Here is a 16772-nt window from a genome sequence, read left to right on the forward strand (position 1 = left end):
CGCCCTCATTCGCTGATGACTGACGTGGGATCAACCCAATGGAAACGAGCCTATCCGGGAGGGGGCGGGGCCCAGGGGGACAGTTAAATTTGCGCGGGATTGGTTCTAAAGTAGTCATGGCGGCCTTCCGCGATATGGAGGAGGTGAGCCAGGGGCTGCTGAGCCTGCTGGGCGCCAATCGCGCGGAGGCGCAGCAACGGCGGCTGCTGGGGCGCCACGAGCAGATGGTGGAGCGGCTGCTGGAGACGCAAGACGGCGCCGAGAAGTGGCTGCGAGGTGAGGACCTCGGCGGGCGGGGCTAGGGGCAGCCGGGGTCCGTGTAATGGGAGCGGTGGCCAAGCCAGTCACGAACCTCCTCCCTTTTGGGCGCCCCTTCCCCTAACCTATTTCCCCGTGCAGGTGAGCATTATCCCCTCTGAGCCTCTGTTTCCCCATCCAGGAAATGGGCTTCAGGATAGCAGCGGGGGTTTGTGTATTAGTCGCTCAGTAGTGTCCGACTCTTTGCGACCCCCAAGGGCTGTAGCTCGCCAGGCTCCTCTGTCCATAGGGATTCTCCAGGCAAGAATACGGGAGTGGGTTGCCGTACCCTCCTCCAGGGGATCTTCCCGATCCAGGGATCGAACCCAGGCCTCCCGCATTGCAAGCGGATTCTTTACCATCTGAGCCACCCAGGGGGTTTAGTGGTGAATATATGAGTTTGCAGGCTCTGCTGCTCTGTGAGCAGGAGCTGGGGTACTCGGTTTGAATTGAAACTCGTGTCAAAACACCGGGTTTGAATCTCAGCATTCCCACTTCCCAGCTGTGAGATTTGAGGTGACTGACTTAACCTCGCAATGCCTCTTTTTCCTATAACTTGGTTGTAAGAATAAATAATCCACATCTTCCTGCTGAGGTTGTTCAGATGTTTTACTGAGCACCTGCTGTGCCCAGGCATAGTGCCAGCCCTGGGGTGACAGCAGGGAATAGAGCAAACACAATCCCTGGGGTGCGGGGGCTGCTGATACTCTATCGGGCTGAGGGAGGGGATAGACAAGAAAAATGAATTTGTCAGGAGGTGATGGGCTAAGCATTTCAGCCCTTAACTCATGAGCCCTGTGGTCCCAGTCCAGTGGCTTCCCTCTCGAGCCTCAGTTTCCTCATCTGTGAAATGGGGCTGCTGAAGCACCCCTTTGATGACTCAAAGTGAAATTCACAGAAATGACGCTTGCATAGCACTGTGCCCTTGAAAGGGGTGGAGGTGGGGGCTGCCCATATTGCAGCTTTTCTCAGCATCAGGGTATTTTGGGTTTTTTAAAGGCTTCAAACTTTTTTTTTTATTGTGGTAAAGTTGATGTAATGTGAGGTTTACCAATTTAACTATTTTTAAGTGTCCAGTTCAACAGCATTAAGCACATTCACATTGTTGTATAACCACTACCACCATCATCTCCAGTATGCCATTGTATGGATACACTATATTTTGTTTATCCATTTATCATTGGACACTTGGGCTGCTCCCACCTCTTGGCTATTGTGAATAATGTTGCTGTGAACAGGAGGGTACAAAATAATCTCTTTGAGTCCTTGCTTTCAATTCTGTTTTTGTATTTTCCCAGAAGTGGAAATGCTGGATCAGATGATAATTTGATATTTAATTTTTTTTTGAGGAAATGTCATCGAGTTTTCCACTGTGGTTTCAGTGCCAGGGATTTGTAATGCCTTTTGACAATTACACTTTATGAGGAGGTGCCGTTTGGGTTGAAACTTGAATGAGCTGGGAGCTAACCATAGGATGCCTGCGGGGGAGGAGTGATCCTGGCAGAGGGGACTCTCAGGGACAAGGTCATGAGGTGAGAATGAGCCTGGAGACCCAGGAGAAAGAGGTGGATGAGGTCAGCAGTAGCCAGACCCTGCTAGCCCCCAGGGGGAGTTTGGATGTTGGTTCTAAGCATGTTGGAATCCGCCTTTCAATGCAGGAGACTGGGGTTCAATCCTTGGGTGGAGAAGATCCTCTGGAGAAGGAAACGGCAACCCGTTCCAGTATTCTTGCCTGGGACAGAGGAGCCTAGTGTGCTACAGAACATGGGGTCGTATAAGAGTCAGACATGACTTAGCAACTAAAACAGCAACTGCTAAGTGTGGTGGGCGTCCTGGGCTGGGTCTTCTGCTCTTTCCTCCTCCTTCCTTTTCTCCTCTCCCATTCCATTAACTCTACTTCCATGGGTGGTTGGGGAGAAGATCAACACAACCCAACCTGCCTGGGTTTCAGCAGAATGGATGGATTTGGGGCAAGGAGAGAAGTCAGCATTCTAGGGTACTGGGGTTTGATCAAAGAATCCAGTTCAGGTTCTTCCCTGGCAGCAGTCCAGTGGTTAAGACCCATGCTTCCACTGCAGGGGGCTCGGGTTTAATTCCTGGTCGGGGAAGATCCGACACGCTGCCCAGCATGGCCAAAATAAAGAATCCAGTTCAGATCCCGGCTTCGGAGCTAAGTTTGTGGACAAGTCACTTCTTTGAACTTCTGTTCATAGCCTCTCGAATGCAAGGAGGGCTAAGCCACCCTCAGAGGGTTGTGAGAGTACACAGTGAGTTAGGGCTCCCCGGTCACCGGTGGCCAGAACACACATGTAGGCAGTGACGGCTTAGACTGAACATCCAGGAGGCTTGGCTGTGGTTCGGACGGTGCCTGGAGAAGGGGCGGGAAGGCTGCGTAAGAGAGCCAGACCCCCAGCTCTCCGACAGGAAGTCAGCAGGCACCGTCTAACACAGGTCAAGAAATAGCAGCATAAGCAAATTATTTAGAAATATGAAGGCTGATGCCAGAGAAAACAGTGAGGAGTTTAAGTGGCTGCTTCAGAGGGTGGAGTGGCTTAGAGAGGAGTGTGTGTGTGTGTGTGTTCATGCACATGTGTGTGTTTAAATTTTTACAACCATAGACATGTAGCGCTTTGACTAAAAATTAACTGGATCTAAGTTTGTAAACAAACACTGGCCCTCTGAGAAGCATTGTCATCTGTGTCTTCTCTGGGTTGGCCCGTTTCTCTGACTCAATGAGAAGGAACACAGTAACCTTCTTAGGGTGTTTTTGATCTTTTCAGATGTTCCATTCCAAATACATTTATTCTGAGTAGGTGTTGGCTGATATCTAGCGACTGTAAGACACAATTGGTGCCTTGAAGAAGAGAGACAAGAAATAAATAGGCCAGGGTGATGGCTAGGAGCACGGTCATGCCCCAGGAGGGAGAGGACAGTGTCCATTCTGCCTGAGTTGGGCATTATCCATGAGGTCCTCAGGCTGGGGACGGGTGTGCCCGATGGGAGCATCCCTGGAGGACAGGCAGGCAGGGGCCCAGGAAAACACATGAGAAAACATGGCATGTCTGCACACATTAATGAAGCATCTTTTTGCACGCATTAATGAAGCATCTTTGCAGCCAGAACAGAGGGAAAACGTGCTCGGGAGAAAAGCAAGGAGAAAGGAGGTCGGCAAGGAGGGCGAAGGTGCCCCTAGACCTTATCCTAGAGACACTGGGGGGGGCCCTGGGAGGTCTTTGAGCAGAGGAGTGACTTAGCATTCAGCCTCTGATGCAGCCACTCTGAAGGCAGAGAGCAGTACAGACTAGCAACAGGAGCGACCAAAGCAAAGCAGGGGGGCTGACAGGCTGGTCCTGGAGGGATGAAGGACCAGCACGAGGAAGGAGGGGCCCTGCCAGGATGGATGGCCAACTGCATCCAGAGAGTGAGTCCTGGGCTTGTTGTCTGGGCAACGGGCTGGAGAGTGATGTCATGCGTTAAGACTAGGTGGACAAAGAGGGACTGGAGTTTCTTCGCCTGATGGATTCAGGTGTGACTCGGTGAAGTGGATACACTGAGTCAGATTCCAGGTGGGACCCTGGTGGGTATTTGCAAATAGGATGATGGGTCTGGGAGCCACAAATGGAAGTGGGCGTAGATGGGGGAGCTGAGGCCGCCCTCTGCTCCGGGGCTCTCCTGGGGAGCCTGAGTTGAGGGGCTCAGACTTCACCCCACCCTGCAGAGATCCTCACCACAGAGAAGGAGGTGGCCCAGAACCTCCTGGATGCAAAGGAGCAGGCACACCAGGGTGGTGTTGAGCTGCGGCAGCTTGAAGCTGAGCTTCAGAGGGCCAGCGAGGAGGACGCCCATCTGAAGGCCAACCTCCTATATCCTTTCCTGCATGTGCGGAATGGTTGGACCCCAGCCCCGCCTGGGAGGCACCTGTTCATGCTAGGAAACACACCTAGAGCCAATGGCCCGGGGCTGACAAGGTTGGTGTGAGGTGTGAGCATGTGGGCAGCCCTGCCTCCAAAACCAGGGATCCTTAACTACCTGCTTTACTCAGCTCACAAGAGAACTGAAGGAGCTCAAGGAGATTGAGGCGGATCTCGAAAGACAAGAGAAGGAAGTCGACGAGGACACAACAGTCACCATCCCTTCAGCTGTGTAGGTCCATAGATGTGATGTGAGTGCATATCTCTGTGAGTGTGTATGTGTGTCTGTAGCCCATGGATCTTTGCTAGAGTTACCCCTGGAATGACTTCTTTTCTCTACTTTTTTTGTCTTCTCGCACAGGTACGTGGCTCAGCTTTATCGCCGAATTAGTAAAATCGAGTGGGATTATGAGTGTGAGCCTGGGATGATCAAAGGCAGTATCCTTTGTGGGGAACGTGAAACCCTGGGCACTGCTGGGGAGAATTAGATGGTGCGGACACTAGGGTCTGAACAGCATTATCATATGACACAATTCCACTTCTGAGAATTGGAATATGACCCAGTTTTGCTCTGGGTGTACCCACAAGGGAGTGACAGCAGGGACTCAAACAGGTGTTTGTACATCCATGTTCACAGCAGCACTGTTCCCAGGAGCCCAAAGGTGGGAGCAACCCAAGCATCTATCAGCAGATAAACAAAACGTGGTCCATCCGCACGGTGGAATATTATTCAGCCCTAAAAAAGGAAGACATCCCGACACAGTTTACACCGAGGATGAACCTGGGGTATAGTATGCTGAGTGAAATAAATCAGACACAAAAAGTCAATACTATATCGTTCCACCTGCCTGAGATCTCTAGAGGAGTCAGTTTCATGAGGACAGAAAGTAAGATGAGGATGATCAGCGTGGGGTAGGGGGAGTCAGTGTTTAATGGAGACAGAGTTTCAGTTTTACGAGGCCCTTCCCTGGTAGCTCAACTGGTAAAGAATCCACCTGCAATGCAGGAGACCCTGGTTCAATTCCTGGCTTGGGAAGATCCCCTGGAGAAGGGAATGACTACCTACTCCAATATTCTGGCCTGGACAACTCCATGGACAGAGGAGCCTGGCAGGCTACAGTCCATGGGGTCGCAAAGAGTCGGACACAACTGAGTGACTTTGACTTTTCAGTTTTACAAAATGAAGAGTTCTGGAGATGAACGGTGATGGTTGCACAACAGTGAATATACAGAATGCCACTCAGCAGGGCACTTGAAAATGTTTACGGTGGTCAATATAAATTATGTAGATTTTGCCACAATTTTTTTTTAAAGTACACTGTCAGAGTTTACTTTTCTGCTTGTGTAACTTTGTCTCAGTCTCTCTTTTTAAGCTTCGTCTGTTTTGTTTTGGCTGCGTGGGGTCTTTGTCGCTCCGCGGGCTTCTCTTTAGCTGCGGAGAGCAGGGGCTGCTCTAACTGCAGTGTGTGCGCTTCTCACTGTGGTGGCTTCTCCTGTTGTGGAGCACGGGCTCTAGGGCGCACAGCTTCAGTATTTGTGGCGCACAGGCTTGGTTCTTCTGTGGCATGTGGGATCTTCCTGGACCAAGGATTGAACCTGTATCTCCTGCACTGGCAGGCAGATTCTTTGCTGCTGAGCCACCAGGGAAGCCCCTCTAAGTATCTTAATAATAACAATTGCAAGGCAGTATCCTTTTGTCACGGGGTTGAGGGAGAGGGCAGTACATGCTGGCTTTCCTTACATCCGGGCTCTCAGTCCACCACGGCCCCAGCGTTGCCCAGCCCATCCACCTGGACAGCACCCAGCTCTCTAAGAAGTTCATCAGCGACTATCTCTGGAATCTGGTGGACACGGAGTGGTAGCCCGGAGCCTCTGGGACTGCGTCACACAGCCCCACTCGGTGGGAATCAGCCCTGGTGGGTGGTCAGTGCCTTGGTGGTGAGATCAGCTTAAAATTAAATGTTGACACATAAATGAGTTTTTGTTTTTTACTGATTTTCTCCCCATGCCCCGCCCATTCCACCCTCCTGACTTTAGCCTCAGATGCTGGACTAGGTAATCAAAGAGAACCAACTTAACCTTGCCAGGGCTGCAACTTCATATCTGTAACAGTGCATGCCGATGACACTGTGGTAGCCAGTAATAGATTCCAGGTCTTTATCTGGGATTCCATTGTGGCCCCTTTTCGGTCCGTTCAGTCTCTGAGTGCTGCTGTGTGCCCAAAGTGAAGACACAACGTGAAGGTGCAAAGGATCTCTTCAGCCGACGGAGGAGTCAGAAGTGATCAGATGCCACCTTCAGGCTAGAGAGTGTCCAGAGTGCTGTGGGACCTCGGCCGGGAAGGGAACCTGCCCCAGAGGGTGGGGGTGGTGTTCATGCTGGGACTAGAAAGGAAGACCCAGTCACAAAGAGGTTATGTAGGGGCCCATCCCTGGCTCCAGGGTGGACTGTGTATTGGAGACCACTGGTTGCCTCCCTAATATTTCTTCACCACTTGGTAAGGAACTCCTTTTAACTGCCCAAGTCAAAACACAACTTTCCCCAGTCTCCTTTGCAGTTAAATTCAGGACAATGAAATGTAAAAAGAAGTGTTGTATGTGACTTCTCCTTTAAAGGCAAGGGAGTATCCCCTTTCCCTTCCCCTCTATTTTCTGGAATTTGGGTGTGATGGCTGGAGCCCTGGCAGCTCTATTGCCACATGAGGAGGGGTGACGTTCTTTAGAGATGATAAGAGCCTGGTTCTCTGATGATGGTGGAGCTGGATATAAATACTGGACTTCTTGGGTGCAGGGGCTAACCTGCTGTGTGTGTCTCTTAGTTTAGTTTATCACAGACACCCATAATAAACCCCCACTGATTGAGCATGCAGCCAAACCCTGGGCCAGCCAATCAGTGCATTCACCTAACCCCCATCCTCAGTGACTGAGGTACTACTACCAGTAGGAAGTTTATGGCCAGCCTCCCTGCCTGTCTGAGGGCAGCAAGTGAGAAGTAGGGTCCCTTTGCTATCAAGTGCCTCCTGGATACAGCTTTGCCTGAAGCCAGTAGATTGAGCAGTTCCATGAACTTCTGGGTGCTGGGTTTTGTGCACCTCTGTACAACTTACAATAAGTACAATTTGTATTTCTTGATCAGAGAAGGACATTTCTAGGCAGAAGGAACAGTAAGTCCTAGCAGCACCTGAGTACATCAAATGGGCACTAAAAATAGTCAATTTCTGTACCCCTTGGAGGTCCTAGGGCAAGTAATTCCTGCCTTTTGGGTCCAGGAGATAGACCCCAAAAAGGGGTTATTAGTGTCACTGAAATGCAAGCATCTCAAGGCCATATAGCTCACAAGATTCCCAGAACTTCAGAGGCCCTGCTTTTATGTCGAGGGCCTGGCTTTACATATTCAAGGCCATGTTCCCATAAGCCCTCCTGGGCTGTTTTCATTTTCAAGGCTGGCAGAGTTGTTTTATGATGTGAAAAAGAAGCGGAGCCCTACATGGTACCTTTGGCCTCCAAAGGGCAAAAGACTTGACTTAGGCCAGGGTTTTCCTGCCTCAGCCTTCGCAGTGCTGGGGCCAGTCACTCTCTGCTGGGGGCTGTCCTGAACATCATAGGACAATCTGGCAGTAACCCTGGCCACCCTGTAGATACTGGGAGCCAACCCCTGTCTGAAAACCCTGGGGGTTGGTGGGGTGGGGCGGCGGGCCTACTCAGGGCTGTGTCCTGCTGACACAGCCAGCCTCCACCTGCTCCCCTGAAAGACTGAAGGTGCCAGGAGGGCTCCCTACCCTGAGAGGATGGGGCCAGCTGAGGGTCCCAGGGCTGGCAGAGAAGTGTATTTCCCTCTAGTTCAAATTTATGGGCATAGAGTCCCTGGAAGACAAAGCTGGTGATGTGAGGCAGGTACAGTTAAAGGCAAAGTTTTCTCTGGGCCCCAGCTCAGGGCCTGAGCCCCTTCCCCAGGGATCTGCTCCCCTGCCATAATCACACCCCCCTCCAAGCAGTGGCTTTGTTTGGGGAGGGGCCTAGGAGGCATTGCCTGCCTGCCCAGAGCTCAGTGACCAAGAAGAAGGACGTTTGACATTTGAAGGAGGCTGTATGGACACAAGATTCAAAGAGGCCATGTCCAATCTCCCCAGGCAGCCCCCTGAGACCAGCCCAAGGAGTGAGCAAGGCACTCAGCCCAGTGGGGCCCGACGGGCAGGTTCAGGGAGGTGCCTGAGCTCACAGGGGCTGGGGAGGCCCTAGCCCTCTGCATGCCTGGGCCCTGACTCACTGCCCAGCACTGGCCAGACGCCCGGATGGCCTTGGCCCACGGCCTCCAGCCTGCACCCCCACCCCCGCCCCGCCTGCTCTCCCTCTGAGGGCCAGCCCATCAGCAGCCACCAGCCTTTTCCCAGATTATGGAGGCTGGCTAGGGCATGTTGAACGCTAGGCCAGCCTTGGTGGGGTGCAAGATCAGTTTCCCCCCTACCACCAGGAAGGGAGCACAGAACCCAAACCTTGGTGCCCCCAGAACTGAGACTTGACCCCACACACCCACCCCATTCCTCTTCTGGCATCCCCTCAGCCCAGCACCACCCCAAGCTGGTGAGGGGGATCCATTTTACAGGTAGGAAAACCGAGGCACAGCTTGGTCCAGTCAGTTGCCCAAAGTCACAGTGACACCCCCTCCCTGGGAGGCTGAATCCAGCAGGGGGGCCCCAGGGTCCATGGAGGAGACTCTTGGCTCTATAGATGAGAAATGGACTCTGAGGCGCCTGCCTCTTATCCAAGGTTACCCAGGTGGAAAGAGGCCAAGAAGTGGAACTCAAGCCTGTCCTTGGTAGAGCCCTGCCAGGCAACAGAGCACTTGAAGTCCTTAGTAATCAGTGGTTGCTGGTCTGGTATCCACACACCTGGCCAACCTGGCTTTTATTTTTTTGCCTAGAGACAACACAGCTAACATTTCAATGATTGTCTTTTAATCCGTTTTCTATGCTTTTGTAAATTTTCATATAACTGACATCTCAGAAAGTAATGTTTGAAGACTGCTTTAAAACACTAAAGTTACATTGCTAAACGCTGATTCTCCTCGGTTGTGTCTGACTCTTTGCGACCCCATGGACTGTAGCCCACTGAGCTCCTCTGTCCATGGAATTCTCCAGGCAAGAATTCTAGAGTGGGTTGCCATTTCCTATTCCAGGGGATCTTCCTGACCCAGGGATTGAACCCAACCTGGCTTTTAATTGGTGTTTCTGGAGAAACTAGGCAAGGGTACATGGAGTGGAGAGGCCGAACCTCTCACCTGGACCTCTGGCAAGCTTGGTGGGCTGAGGCTGGGGAGAGGCTGGGAAGATTGACTGCAAGGGATCAATAGAGACACGGCAGTGCGTGGACCACCCCCAGGAAAGCCCCAGGACCTCCTGGTGGCCTCCCCACCTGACTCAGCAGTGTGCAGGGGACATCTGTGACCTGTCAGGCCCCCTCCAGGGAGCCACACTACTGTGGAGGCCATGAGCAGGTGCTGTGTGCTGGATCCCAGTGTCCTGCAGTGATGGAACCAAGGCACAGTGAAGGTAAGCTGTTCATGAATGGCGTCACAGCTGATGAAGGCAGAGCCTCCTGGAGGCCCCTGGGAGCAGGAGTAATTTGAGCCCAGACAGACCTGAGCCCCCAGGGGACAAAAGCATGGAGACAGTGACCCAGGCAGAGGGAACAGCAAGTGCAAAGGTTCAGAGACAGCAAAGAGGCCAGCAAGGAGAGGATGAGAGGCCATGGGGCTGGATCAAGCCAGGCCTGCAGTCCACAGTGAAACATGAGGAGGACTTTCAGATTCCGGGGCTGGGGTGGGGGAGCTCAGAGCTGGGGCTTGGGAAAGGAGAGTCTGACACTGCCCTGTTGACACAGGTCATGGTGCAGGGGCCCACCGACTAGGGGAATGGATTTGCTTTGAACCCCCAAGCTCCCAGCCTTCCACCCAATCATAGGCACAGCTTGGGAGAGGAGGCTGTGGTGTAAGCAGAGCAGCTGTGCCGGGGAGGGTGGAGCCCCTCCACCGAGGGCAGGAGTCAGAGCTGAAACCTGAGCTGCCTGGAGGGGAGGCTGGACAGGACCCAGGAGTCCTGGGGGCTGTTCCCTCGCCTCTCAGTTCCACTCCACTCCATGGGGTGGGTGACGTGACCAGTAATTTGCTCAAATTCCAACTCTCAGCCTCTCTCATCTCATCACTGAGGGAATTCACTGCCTAGAGGAGGGGGACGCTGCCCCCCACCATGGGGGAGGGGCCGGCATGCGGACAGCTCTCCCCCCTCCCTGCCTTCCCCTCTTTCCTCCCACGGACCTGGGCTCAGCCCCGCAGGCTCCAGCCTGACTCACCACAAGCAGCTGTGGTTTCAGATGCCTGTGGGGGCTGGGGGTTGGGGGTGGAGGCAGCAGAGGATGTCAACTGGGGTGTCAGGCTTGGAGGAGCAAATTCTTCCCACTACCCGGCTGGTGTTGGTCGGAGCTGTTGAGCCTCTTGGAGAGGAGGGAGTTCAGAGTCACCTGTCCACACCCTGTCCTCAGGGACAGCAGCTCCCAGGCGCCAGTCTGCTCCCCACCCCTATGGGGGAGTCCACAGACCAACTCCAAGCAGCCGGCCAGCTGCCCCTCATCTTACCTGAGTGACAACCACGCCTTTCCCCAGGGGACCCCCTGTGAGCCCAGAGAGGTTCACCACCACGGCCTTGCCTTTTAGGCTGCCGCTACTGAAGGATAAAAAGGCAGGGCATCCAGGTCTTGCCAGGAGCTTGGGACCCAAGCCCAGTGACCCCAGCCTCCCCTTTCCCATCTGTAAAATGGGCTCTGGGCCTGGCCCCTCCTTGGGCCACCACAAAGAGGCTGCAGACAGTTAATCCCCAAGAAGGGTCTGCTCTTATTTTTCCTGACACTCTAATCCTGTGTGTGTGTCACACTCACTGGCACGCTGGGGGCGCCGAGGAAGGATTTCAGTTACTACTCCCTCCGTCAACAGAAAACTGCCCAGGCCAGGGATCAGCAACTTCCATCACCTCCAGTCTCTCCCAGGCTCTCCCTCTGCCCGGGGACCACCCCACCACCACCACCACCACCAAGTCCTGCCCACCCTCCCCCCTCAGCGCTCTCGGCCACTGCCTGGCCCCTCCCGCGCGCGCCCGGGCTGTTCAGGCTCATTGGTCCGGTTTGCCACGCGGCTGAGCATGGAGTCAGTCAATCAACCAATTATCGAGCGCCCGCCTGCAGGCCCCGGACGCTTCCTGTGCGGTCCGCTCAGTTCTCGCCCCCAGAGGCAGTTTGGAACCTTCCCAAGACAAAAGGTGGAAGGAAGGAAGGAAGTGCCACCCTGTGGACACAGAAAAGATCGCAGTCCCGGCGGCTCCCGGTGCTTCCCTCTGCCACCGCTACACCCGCCACCCGCGGAGCCCGGGAGGCGGGGATTAGCATCGCCCGGTTTGCAGGTGGGGAAACGGAGGCTCGGATGGGTCCAAAGTCACCCAACTCAAGCCAGTCTGCACCCTTTCCCACCCACTGCCTCCATACTCCGGGTCCTCTGCCCTTGGGCCAGGTCCTGCAGGGAACCCTGTTTCCCACGTCCTACTGGGTTCAGCACAAAGGGGCGCTGGCGGGAGGGGGGTGCTGGCGGGAGGCGGGGCCTGGAGGAGGGGAGAGGCTAGAATCTCCTCTCTCTGTGCCTTGGACGTGTCTCCTCCCAGCTCCCACAATTCCTGGGCTCCAGTAATGCCACCCCTTCTGCTGTTATTTCTGGATGCCTCATTGTCCCCGAATTTGGTCTTTTTTTTTTGCCTGTGCTGTGCAGCACACGGGGTCTTAGTTCCCCGACCAGGGATTCACCTGTGTCCTGTGTAGTGAAATCTCTGAGTTCCTAACCACTGGACCCTCAAGGGAAGTCCTATTTGGATGAGCCAGATCTTTAGTTGAAGTATGTGGAATCTAGTTCCCTGACCAAGCATGATACCCAGGGCTCCCTGTGTTGGGAGCACGGGGTCTTAGCCTCTGGACCACCAAGGCAGCCCTGAAGTTTACCATCTTAACCAAATTGAAGTTTGCAGTTCAGCGGCGTTCAGCACATTCGCTTTGTTGTGCAACCTTGCTCACCATCCAGCTCTTTGCTCCTGCAAAACTGAAAGCCTGTACCCATTAAACACCAACTCCCCCTCCTCCTCCCCCAGCCCCAGGCAACCACTTTCTGTCCTACTTTCTGTTTCTAGGAATTTGACTGCACTGGGAACTTCAAGGACAGCAAGGAGATCAAACGAGTCAATCCTAAAGTAAATCAACCCTGAGTATTCATTGGAAGGACTGTTGCTTGAAGGTGGAGCTCCAGTCTTGATGCGAAGAGCTGACTCATTGGAAAAGACCCTGATGCTGGGAAAGATTGAGGGCAAGAGGAGAAGGAGGCAGGCAACAGAGGATGAGATGATCGGATGGCATCACTGATTCAATGGATATGAGTTTGAGCAAACTCTGGGAGACAGTAAAGGACAAGGAAGCCTGGCATGCTGCAGTCCGTGGGGTTGCAAAGAGTTGGACATAACTGAGCGACTGAACAACAAGAGACTTCATATAAGTGGAATTATACAGTAGTTATCTTTTTGGATCTGAACGATTTCCTTTAGACAGTGTCCTGGAGATTCATCCATTTAGAGCATGTTTCAGAGCTTTCTTCCTTTTTCAGGCTGAATAATATTCCACTGTGTATATACACATTTTATTTATGTATTCACCTACAGATGGACACTTGTGTTTGTTCCATTTTTTGGCTCTTGTGAATAATACTATGAACACGAGTGTGCAAATATAAAAATCCCCGATTTCAATTGCTGGATCACATGGTAGTTTTATTTATTTTTTAAAATTTTGACTGTGCCTGGTCTTAGTTGTGGCATGAAGGATCTTTAGTCGAGGTGTGTGCGATCTTAGTTCCCTGATCAGGGATCGAACTGTACCTCCTACCTTGGAACCACAGGATCTTAACCACTGGACCATCAGGGAAGTCTTGTTTTTTTGTTTTTAATTACAGCCATACGAATGGCATGTAGGTGGCATCTCATTATGGTTTGTCCCATTTAGTCTTTTATGCTTAGTTCCTTGTATTTTTTTTCCTATCCAATAACCTGCTGGGTTCGTTTCCCACTTGAAACGCCAGTACTATCTGTGGCTTGACTGCCACACCAGAAGATAGGGGTCTGAAATGCCGTTGAGGTCAGACTCAGGTAAAGCTGGGATGCACAAGAGAATCGGGGTGCAGGGGACTGAGGAGAGTGCAGTCCACGTACCCCGATGTCTATGGCTCTGGACAAATGTTATCACAATGAAGCCAGATTTGTGATGTGAAACCTCTCAATTTATTTCTATCTTAGCAATGAATTTAGTAGAATTAAATTCAGGAAAAAAGGTTTTTTTGTTTTTTGTTTTTTGTTTTTTAAAGGAGAAGTATAGGGAGGAAGAATAGTTAGAGAGTTTGGAATGGACATGTACACACTGCTATGTTTAAGATGAATAACCAACAAGGACCTACCATATAGCGTAGGGAACTCTGTTCAATGTTATGTGACAGCCTGTATGGGAGGGGAGTTTGGGGGAGAATGGATACATATATGTGTATGGCTGAGTCCCTTTGCTGTCCACCTGAAACTATTACAACATTGTTAATCAGCTATACTCCAATATAAAATTTAAAAGTGAAAGTGTTAGTCGCTCAGTCATGTCCAACTCTTTGTGACCCCATGGACTGTAGCCCTTCAGGCTCCTGTCCATGGAATTCTCCAGGCAAGCATACTAGAGTGGGTAGCCATTCCCTTCTCCAAGGGATCTTCCCAACTCAGGGATAGAACCTGCATTGGAGGCAGATTCTTAAAAAGTTAGAGAATCCTTCCCTGACACTTCCCCCACCTCATATAAAAAAGCCTTTTGCCAGTCAGTTCTGTCTCATTATCTTTTTAAATATTCTTCTAGGATAATCTTTTAAAGTAATTTTTTATATCTGTTTCCTCTTTTAAAATGTCATCTCCTTGAGGGCATAGACTCTTACTGCAGTGTCCCACACTCCTTGAACATGAACTGGCACACAACGGGTGCCCAATATTTGTTGAATGAGTGAATAAGCAGGAAATTTAGCAAAACTTCAATTCAGCACCCAGCAGCGCTGCTCCCCAGCTGAGCACAATATCCCCTTAGAGGCTGCAGCCTGTGTTGACGCTGTAGGAAAATATTCCCTTTCCAGATCCTTCTCCCTGGGGGTAGTCTTGTCCATCAACAGATGGAGGGAGCCAGAGAAAGGCAGAAGAAAGCACTTCCGGTTTAGTCAAATACTTTATTTAAGAAATATAATTGATCACAGTAAGGCATTCAGGCTATAAAAACATTCTATACAGTGGTTTAAAAAGCGACACCCATCCTCAAAAAGCAACCCATATATACAACACAGAACCTGATTCTCTTGAAGAGGGCTGTGCACGGCACGCTCAACTAAGCTTTGTACAGAAAGACGAGGCATCTTTGCAGCAACCAGGATTTGCAAAAATAAATAGATCTTTCTTTTATATATATACACGTAAGTGAGAAATGTTTCAACAAATATACAAAGTGCAAACATAACAAAAAGTCCCCACTGTCTGCATGGCGGTGGTGGGGGTGTTATTTACATGCTTCAGAAAGAGAAAAGGTGTTCACAGTCTCCGGCAGCCGTGCTGTGGTCTGTGGTTTTACGGTAGTCAATCCACTCAGACGTTTCCATGGGAGGCTGCCCCCCATCTGACCCCCACCCCCCTAGTGGTCATAAATATGATATGTGTGGCAATTTCAGAAAGCATTCTTGTTTAATGAATCCCATGAAATTCCCGCGCCCAGAGCACATCTTACAGGGCAGACCTGCCATGCATGTTTCAGATGGACACCAGCCAACCATGACAGGTTTGTCAGGGATATGAATGGCTCAGTGGCCTCTGCCTAGAAGTGGAAACAGTAGGCAGATCGTCTAGTTGTAATCTTGGCTTTGAAGTCATGATCAAGCCACTGCACACACGTCTCCCTATGTGCTGGGAGAGGGGCCGGGTAGGTACCAATCATCAACCCAGACTCTTTGCAGCCAGAAGGGAACCAGAATGGAGAGTAGTGCAAAATAATAATAGAATGTCGACTTTACACAGTGTACAACCCTGAACTGAAAAAGTGCAAGGGGCAGGGATGGGGTCCAGACACCCACTCCCAGACAGAGGGATGCAGTTAGAGGTGGGAGCTGCTCATCTTCATGCACAAAGTAAGGGGGTCTCAGGCACTTAATACATGTACGTTAAGGGCGACTGGTGGCTCGAATTTGTTTTCTCTGGGGATGATCTGGGTTTTGGTGAATGAATAGGGTTCAGCGGGTGCCATTCCTGGAAGGTTGGATGCAGGGTCCCCTCCTGGCTTAAGTGGAGGAGAAACTCGGCTTGGAAAACCCTAGTTTGATCCTGACCAGGGGGTGGCAGACCAATTCTGGCCATCCCGCAGGCTTGCCTGGCAGAAGTAAACACGTTCAGTCCTGAGTGTGGGGCCTGGGCTAGAGGGTAGGTGGCAGCAGCAGCCACCTGGGACCCTGTGGGTAGCACCTGCTCTCGTGCGTTCAAAGCCACTAGCTTTCTGGCTCCGTGTCCGTCCGCCATTCCCTCCAGGGAGGAGTGTGTCTAGAAGGAGAGCAGCTCAGAGATTTCCTGGAGTAGACAGATTCCCCAGCTGTTCTGCCTTTCTCCTTCACATGTAAAGAAAGGAAGAAAAAAAAGCAACCCAACTGCTGCCCGTGGGTGCCGTCTGATGCCTGTTCTGCCTCCCAGAAAAATAAATATATAAAACAAAGCTCTGGCAGACAGGCAGACAGTGCCTGGGCTGCAGTCCCCAACAGTGCTTTTGGCGCGGAGGTCTCAGGAAGGGTTGGGGGCAGGTCAAGGGTCGGGGAAGAAAGTGTTCTTGCTGCCTTTGAGTGACCAGCGGCAGGTTCCAGGCAGGGAGAGGACTCAAGGCAGCAGCTCATGCCACGTCATCCTCCAAGCTGACCATCTGTCTCTGTCAACAAAACAGTAAACGCCGGAAACGATCAGTCCAACATCCAGTAAACATGGCCACAAGCCACCCACGCCTGACTCTCTCCTGGTCTCCCAGGTTACCCTCCTCATTACCGCTGGACCCGCACAAAGGCCTCCACCCTCCTCTCCGGGCTCTGGAACTTGGCCCAGGCCTGTTCCTCACACAACCACCAGGGGCGCCCGTGAGCACCCGAGTCTGATCATGTGGCTCCGTGGCGCCCATCTCACTCCCAGCATCGGTGCTCCCATGGGTCCACAGCGTCCTGCTCCATCTGCCCCTTCCCCTCCCACTCTCCGCCCGTCACACACACAGGCAGGGTTCAGCCACAGGGCCTTTGCACAAGTGGTGCCTGCTGCACTCCGTACACTCCCTATTCAAGAAAGCTTTCTGGGCCACCTTATCTGAGGGCCACCTTATCTGAAGTTGCCTCCCCTCCTTCCCAGACCTCCCACAAAAAAACTCTGTCCCCCTTCCGGCTTTCACCCTTGGACCT

At 52.1% G+C, this 16772-nt stretch overlaps 2 protein-coding genes across 2 annotated transcripts in view; one reads left to right on the forward strand and one right to left on the reverse strand.

The window, feature by feature from the left end:
- The first annotated feature begins 101 nt into the window (after nucleotides 1-101).
- On the forward strand, nucleotides 102-7005 carry SPC24 (SPC24 component of NDC80 kinetochore complex). Its single transcript, XM_040240664.1, has 5 exons — nucleotides 102-276; nucleotides 4016-4160; nucleotides 4336-4440; nucleotides 4570-4646; nucleotides 5964-7005. Exons 1-5 carry the CDS (start codon nucleotides 117-119, stop codon nucleotides 6068-6070), a joined length of 594 nt encoding a protein of 197 aa, XP_040096598.1. The 5' UTR covers nucleotides 102-116; the 3' UTR covers nucleotides 6071-7005.
- Nucleotides 7006-14511: 7506 nt separating this feature from the next.
- The window catches only part of LDLR (low density lipoprotein receptor), a 34377-nt gene continuing 32116 nt past the window's right edge, over nucleotides 14512-16772 (reverse strand). Inside the window, exon 18 of the mRNA XM_040240665.1 lies at nucleotides 14512-16258. Coding sequence (XP_040096599.1) covers nucleotides 16223-16258 — 36 coding nt within the window. The 3' untranslated portion in view covers nucleotides 14512-16222. The remainder of the gene's footprint in view (nucleotides 16259-16772) is intronic.

This window comes from Oryx dammah, unplaced genomic scaffold, assembly GCF_014754425.2.
Source record: "Oryx dammah isolate SB20612 unplaced genomic scaffold, SCBI_Odam_1.1 HiC_scaffold_5, whole genome shotgun sequence".
NCBI lineage: Eukaryota > Metazoa > Chordata > Mammalia > Artiodactyla > Bovidae > Oryx > Oryx dammah.

What these genes read in the sequence shown, in the direction of transcription:
- SPC24 (XM_040240664.1), top strand. Translation starts at nt 117, where the DNA reads ATGGCGGCCTTCCGCGATATGGAGGAGGTGAGCCAGGGGCTGCTGAGC. An exon ending in CATCTGAAGGCCAACCTCCT is followed by an intron (nt 4,161 to 4,335) that starts ATATCCTTTCCT and finishes TACCTGCTTTAC; the next exon opens with TCAGCTCACAAGAGAACTGA. An exon ending in GCCTGGGATGATCAAAGGCA is followed by an intron (nt 4,647 to 5,963) that starts GTATCCTTTGTG and finishes CCGGGCTCTCAG; the next exon opens with TCCACCACGGCCCCAGCGTT.